Genomic DNA, 7,539 nt, shown 5'->3' with positions numbered 1-7,539 from the left:
GAAAGTGAGTCTCCTGAATGCATGCAATATCCGCCTGAGAGGTTAAAATTTCTTTCCACATTAATGACCTTTTCACCGGACTATTTAACCCTTTCACATTAAGGGACATAACTTTAAGTACCATCGTAATATATTAAACAATAGCTCATACGAATCTCTTTCAGAAATGGATATTGCATCAAAATAAGTTGAAATCTTACAATCCAGTAGATACCATATTGAGTACCAAATTCTACGACATACCTGAACAATGTTTTAAGTACTGGCACTAAATTTTGACTTATTGCACATACAAAATTAAGAGTAGGTAATTTCAATTGAAGTAAACAAAACAACCAAAAGTATAAAAACCTTAGAACCCATATAAAGCGGAAAAAAAAAGTATTCCACTTATTCAGTTGAACTATAATAAACTCTACTACTGTAGAGCACTCAAAGCATGAAAAATCAACATAGTAACAAATTGTACTCTGAAAGCCAGAAATAAGGAGGGTGACCATAAGTAGAAAAATTTAAATAAAGGAGAAAAACAGCATATTGAAAAAAAAAAAAAAAAAGATATATATCAGGGAGACTCCTGAGTTCTCCAGGAGATAATGAAAAAAGGACTTTGAGTATTAGGCCTTTGGAAAATACTGGGACGTAGAGAAAGTCAGGTAGTCGGACCCATTTTTCTTTGTGGTGTTGTAGACCAGCCTGTATCCACTTGTCTGCGCCTTTTCACTGGAGTTGCGCACGGGGATTCAGTAGTATCAACCATATTCCATGAGTATAAAAGATTAAATGCTTCTTCCACCGTAAAACAGTGTGCTGTGATCCGTTCCGCAAAATAATCAGTTTTACTGGAAATCCCCATTTGTATTTCACATTGGCATTACGTAAAGCTTTAGTAATGGAGGCAAATTCTCTCCGTTTGGCCAGTGTAGCAGGAGAAAGATCCAGCATGGCTCCTTTTAGCGCTTGAAGGAGTTGTTTCATACACTGTTCAGTGACCGGGGAGTCGGAAGATGAAGCGTCTTCCATATTCAGCAAGTCTGGGTTCTCTGGCACTGTCTCCGAAATACGAACAGCTCCTGCAGGGAGCGACGTCGGAGTTGAACAGCCGCCATTTTGGAAAGACCGCAATCTGTTATCCACTGCGGGAAAAAATTCTGTAAGCTTCCTCGGGCTCCCCTTTTTCTTTGTTCTGCCCATCGATCAGGCAGGGGTGCTTCGCCAATGAGGCGAGTTGAGGCTATCGCCTCAGGCAAAAATGCTGCTCCTGGTACTTTAAGAGCGAATTTCCAGGGGAGGGGGGGCAGCAGCAACTGCTGCTGCCTCAGGTGGCGGAGGGGCCAGGATCGCCCCTGCGATCAGGTCCTTGAAACTGCCAGTTATTTGGGCAGATAAATTAGCAATAGTCCTTCTATTAAGCCGCTTTATTTCACCTGGAGGTCAGAAGCTCCCGGAACACGCGTCCACTCTCTACAGCATGCAGGCCACGCCCCCGCATCAAGTTTTTTTTTAATGTTTTTGCACAACTAATTTATTGACATTGAAGATTTAATAAGTACAATTTTTCAAATTATCAACATGTTTTGAGCAAAGCTTAGTTTCAAAAAATGCATAAAAAATGCAATATTCTCAAGTCAATTAAACACAAAAGCAAATGACTTTGATTGGACACAGCCTTGAAGTACAGTGTTTTTCAAACAATCCAACAAGCACCGAAGTCCATTCCAAATGCAATCAATCTGCAAACTTCTACTGCAGATTTGCAAAAGCGTTTGCCACTGTTGCAAATTTGTCACAAATTCATACCAGGCAGAAAAAATACACTCGTCCCTGCTTCTAGATCAAGGCTATTTCATTTTTTGATCCATTTTGTTGTTTTTTTTTTGTAGAAGTATATTGGTCTCATCACCTCCTCTCTATGGTTTCTGAATCACTTCAAGTAGTTGGCAAGTTTACAAATTTTCCAAGTAGGTGGTAAATTTTAGTTAAAGGGGTTGTTCAATTTTGAGATAACTTTTAGTATGAGGTAGAGAGTGATATTCTGAGACAATTTGCAGTTGGTTTTCATTTTTTATTATTTGTGGTTTTTGAGTTATTTAGCTTTTTATTCAGCAGCTCTTCAATTTGCATTTTAAGCAATCTGGTAACTAGGGCCCAAACTACCCTAGCAAACATGCATTGATTTGAATTAGAGACTGGAATATCAATAGGAGAGAATCTGAATAGAAGGATCAGCAATAAAAAGTAACAATAACAATACATTTGTAGCCTTACAGAGCATTTGTTTATTTAGAAGGGGACAGCGACGCCCATTTGAAAGCTGCAAAGAATCAGAAGAAAAAGACAAAAAACTATAAGACTATAAAAAATAAATGATAAAAACCAATTGAAAAGTTGCTTAGAATGTGTTGTTCTATAACATACTAAAAGTTACTTTAAAGGTGAACCGCCCCTTTAATAACACTCAAGTTTGAATATGTCATTCAGCAGAAGTGACATCTCTAAGCACCAGTTGTACGATGTATTTTATATAGTGAAAAGGGAACCACCTCTTGTAAAATATAAGGATATTATAATTACGGAGGAGTTCCATGACCATATTTTGCAATAGGGGGTACTTTATTTATTATAATACACAAGTTTCAGTGAGTCATGTGACAGAAATGACATCACTAAGCTTTGATTATAACCAATGACATCACTAAGCGCCGTTACTTAGCAGATAACAGATATGCTCTGTAGAATATAATAGGATTGTGCAGAGCTTATCTGTTATCAACTATGTAACCTGTGCCTTTTTCATTGTTTATTTTTTTCACTGAATTGTTCCTTTGAATTGAGTTTATATTGTTTGTAAGTAACCAAAAGAAATTATTGTTGTTTATCTTTACAACTCTTAAGCTGCCCAAACACTGTCAGATCTGTTTGTTTGGCTAGGTCTTCAAATCAGCTGATCTGGGCTTGATGTGGCCAGTCATGGCCATGGGCCAAACCAAGTTGACTCGGCTGTTGGCCTCATCTGTCCATATGTTCAAATCTGTTTGATATCTGCCCGATTTTTAATCCCGTTATTAGTTCGGCAGGTCAATACACAAACCAATAAGCTGCGGACTTGGTCTGGAGGTACAGTCTAAATTCATAAATACAAAAAGTTGAAAACAATTGATTAAAAACATCTGTTTGCAGTACCATCTTATGTTAAATCGTATGTTAAATACTGTACATAAGCTCAACTATCTGATAAGTCACCAAGTCAGTAAATGATCTTGTTCTACTTCCAATTCAACACTTTATGGGACATGTGATCAATCCCCTATGGTTTCTTAACGATATGTCTTATTGTATTTTCCCTTGTTAAGTATAACACATTACTGGAAGAGTTCATTCTTCAATAACCGGCATTTCTCCCTTGAGGTTTATACGGTAAAATTCCCCTGGTTTGTATTACAAGCAAGAGACAGTATTTATACCCTCTGATTGAACCTCTGACTCCCAGTGTTATTTTGTTGAGCTGAAGCTGATCACATTCTTTGTGTCACCCAGATATATAGTAAGTACAACTCCTTACAACTTTCTTATAGAAGCAAATTTTGCCAGGTTCAATATTTATTTTAACCTGATATACAAGTATACAAGGGATTGATATATACACTGTACACATATAAATAGATAGATGATATATAGATAGACAGATAGACAGAAAGACAGACAGACAGATAGATAGATAGATAGATAGATAGATAGATAGATAGATAGATAGATAGATAGATAGATACTGCATATATTTATACATAAATATATACTTGTATATATGAGTGTTTATTACATGCACTTAGAAATGCTAATCCTTAGTGATGATAACGATGGGAAAATTTGTCCCGTCCCAGAAAATTTGTGAAACTCGAGTTTTCGAATTCGAGTTTCGGCGACAATTTGACCTGCCTATTTTATCCAATTGCATTAAAGTCTTTGGGCTCATATTTGGCCTTACCTTTATCTTTCTTCACAATGTCAACACATCCACTGCTGGTGAAGCAAACTACACCTGCCAACAACCAAAATAGTAACATATGCCGAATATCACTGGCTCAACTAACAGGTTACACAAGATCATTTTTGTAAATTGAGGAGAAATGCAAGATAACTACAGTACTAGGGATGTAGCGAACTGCCGTTTTGGTGTTCGCGAAAGCCGTTCGCGAACACCGGCAAAAAATGCGAACGGTTCGCGAACAGTTCGCGAACTTCGAACACCCGCAAAATCGTTCGATTCGAACGTTCGAAGGATTTTTCGTTCGATTCGAACGTTTGAAGGATTTTCATCGTTCGATCGAAGGATTTTCATTCGAATCGAACGTTCGAGGGATTTTAATCGTTCGAACGAATGGAAATCGGTCGAACGAATGGAAATCGTTCGATTTTAGCGGTCGAATGGTCGCGAACTCAAATTGCGAACGTTCCCAAACGTTCGCGAACATTAGGCGGACGCGAACGGTCGAAGTTCGCGCGAACAAGTTCGCAGGCGAACAGTTCGCTACATCCCTATACAGTATTTATCTTACAGATACTGTTTGGAAGACTGATGGATAAAACCAATGACACTGCAGTGGAAGAGTTTATTTTATTGGCCTTTTCAGATTTATATCAGCTCCAGATTCCCTTATTCTTTGTTACTTTGTTTGTCTACATCATGTGTGTGTTTGGCAACTTTGTCATTCTATTTCTAGTTGTAGCTGAACCTTCACTTCATACCCCAATGTACCTTTTTATTAGTGAATTAAGTGTGTTGGAAGTAATGTTTGTGTCTTGCATTGTCCCTAATCTTCTGGCTAACCTCATTGCAGATAAGAAGAGCATATCCTTCAGTGGATGTTTCATACAGTTGTTTGCCAATACTGCCCTGGGAACAGCAGAATGTTACCTTTTTGCAGTCATGGCTTATGATCGAGACCTGGCTATTTACAAGCCCCTGCATTATTCTGTCATTATGACCCGGAAGGTCTGTGTTCAGCTTGTGCTTCTACCATGGATTGTCGGAATTATCACTGTATTAATCTCTACAGTCTTCACGGCTAACTTGGAATTCTGTGGTCCTAATGAGATCAACCATTTCTTTTGTGATTATTATCCTCTGCAGTCCCTGGCTTGCTCCGATACATTTATCACTCAAGTGGTCACAAACTCTGGTGCTGTCTTTGCATTAGTACTCCCATTCATTGCAACTGTCGGACTCTATACCCACATCATTTTCATTATTTTAAAGATTAAAAGTGCTGAATCTAAACAGAAAGCCTTTTCCACCATCTCTTCCCATCTCACTGTAACAGGTTTGTGTTATGTCACAGTTATAATTGTGTATGCTGTGCCAAAGGGAACCCATTATAGCAAGTTTCTTGCCCTTACTTATACTGTCATTGCCCCGCTTTTGAACCCCTTCATTTATGCCTTCAGAAACAAAGATATAAAGAGAACTCTAATAAAATTAAGAAGGCTAAAGCTTTGCCAAGGATCATTCTAATATTAACCAGATGCAAAATAAATTATTGTATATAACTGTCTCAACGTAGTAGTTTCTTTTATGTCTATACTGTATCTCTTGTTTGCTTTTCTCTTTTGTTTTATGATATCATATTGGCACTGTCAGAATGGCGGGTTAAACTGGTTATGAGGAGTCAATGTGTTCTACCAAACATTCTGAAGCTTGACAAGAACTGTGTGTTTGATTAAAGGATTTAAAGGAGAAGGAAAGCTATGGAGGCATTTTATTGCCAATAGATGAGCTGCAATAGTGCAAGCTAGAAAGCTTTATTTATTCTGTAGAATGTTTTACCATACCTGAGTAAAAAGCTCTAGAAACTCTCTGTTTGTTTAGGATAGGAGCTGCAGTATTAACATGCTGTGACATCACTTCCTGCCTGAGTCTCTCCCTGCTCTGGGCTCAGATTACAGTAGAGAAAGGAGGGGTGGGGGGAGAGGAGCAAACTGAGCATGCTCTTGCCCAGGGCAATGAGGTTTAAGCTGAAGGCAGGAAGTCTGATACAGAAGCCTATGAGTACACAATAGAAGGAAAGAAATGTGGTGTTTCTTTTGACAGAGGACTCAGAGCAGCACTACTTTGGGGGTTTACTGGTATATTTAGATGGACCTTTTTGATAAGGCTTACTTAGTTTTAACCTTTCCTTCTCCTTTAATAGAGAAAAATTGAACCACAACAAACTTAGCAGAAAAGTATATAAAAATGGAAATACAGGAACTAGAGGTTTAGTCATAGCAGAAAGGCTAATGATCCAAAACAGGTGTTGGCTTAATTGGGCTTTGGCCTGTAGCTGGACCTGCAGGAGGAAAATTTATTTACATAAATTGCCATGCCCAAACCACACTGTCTAATGTGGTTTAACCTGGAGGAACCATTGGCAGTACACTTTAGGTCCCTGGTTGTAGACCAGTGAGTTCCTTACACGGACAGACCTCATGGAGTGGCACAAACTGAACACTACTAATATCGAGCTATTGCCTGCAGCTGGACAGACAGGAGTAAAAGTCATTAACATTACTTTACAGGCCCAAACCAAAGTGCCTAATGTTGCTCAATCTAGAGGAACTGTGGGCAGTACACTTTAGGTCCCTGGTTGTAGACCAGTGAGTTCCTCACATGACCAGGCCTCAGGGGGTGTCACAAGCTGAACACTAGTAACATATAAAATATTTATATATAAATACAATTTATTGAATAAACCTTATTAATACCAGATACCAACCTAAAATGAACGCCAACCATACCATACCCCATAAAAACAAGTGTCTGGATAAGAGGCACCCCTCCTGCAAAACATTTATAATATGTAGATCCTTGACCAATGCAAAATGCTCATAACCTCGAAATAACAATCGGTTTCTTAAAGTGCTTTTGTGCACACAAAATCAAAACTCTCCAGATCCTCTTACCTAGAGATCAACATATTATTTGTGTCCAAATAATTTTCTTCTTGACTGTAAATACATAAATAAAATGATGGTTCCTTAAGTCACAATATCCAGAAATTCCACCCATATAGATGTGATTTTGGAAGTCTGAATTGACACACATGAGTTTTACCACCAGCAATTCACCTTTTTCACTAGTGGGAAAAGCATTTACTGGAGATTAGTTGCCTGCAGAAGAGGAGATTTATCTCTGGTGAATAATCTCCTTGTAGACCATTGCCCTTAATGCTTTTGTGTATGTCTGCATCACAAGCCAACAATCCATGTATTCCAACCAGAGTTCACAGTTGCTGCTCTCCCTTGATCATCCAATGCCACCAAACTCCCACATGGACCTCTTCCTCAACAGCTTGACTTCTTGTTTAAAAAAATATTTTATTTGATTTTCACGATGAACCATAAAGACAGTATGGCAACAAGTAGAATGCAGAAAAAGAAAATCTGCTGCAATTAATACAATGTAATACAACTTACAATGAAGTAAAATATACAAGAAATTAACAAGAACTAACTAAAACAATCTAAACTGAACCAGTGGATACAAAGACAATCATAAAAGAA

At 38.1% G+C, this 7,539-nt stretch overlaps 1 protein-coding gene across 1 annotated transcript; it reads left to right on the top strand.

Annotated features, from left to right (window-relative positions):
* Window positions 1-4,576: 4,576 nt before the first annotated feature.
* LOC121396911 (olfactory receptor 10A3-like) lies at window positions 4,577-5,525 on the top strand. Its single transcript, XM_041572540.1, has one exon. The coding sequence runs from the start codon at window positions 4,577-4,579 to the stop codon at window positions 5,510-5,512; it is 936 nt and encodes a 311-aa protein (XP_041428474.1). The 3' UTR covers window positions 5,513-5,525.
* Window positions 5,526-7,539: the final 2,014 nt, after the last annotated feature.

Source organism: Xenopus laevis, chromosome 8L (assembly GCF_017654675.1).
Source record: "Xenopus laevis strain J_2021 chromosome 8L, Xenopus_laevis_v10.1, whole genome shotgun sequence".
NCBI lineage: Eukaryota > Metazoa > Chordata > Amphibia > Anura > Pipidae > Xenopus > Xenopus laevis.
Note: the sequence above shows the minus strand (reverse complement) of the source record. Positions and strands in the feature narration are given on the sequence as shown.

Bases quoted from the DNA above. Each gene is read 5' to 3' on its own strand.
- LOC121396911 (XM_041572540.1), top strand. From the start codon at position 4,577: ATGGATAAAACCAATGACACTGCAGTGGAAGAGTTTATTTTATTGGCC.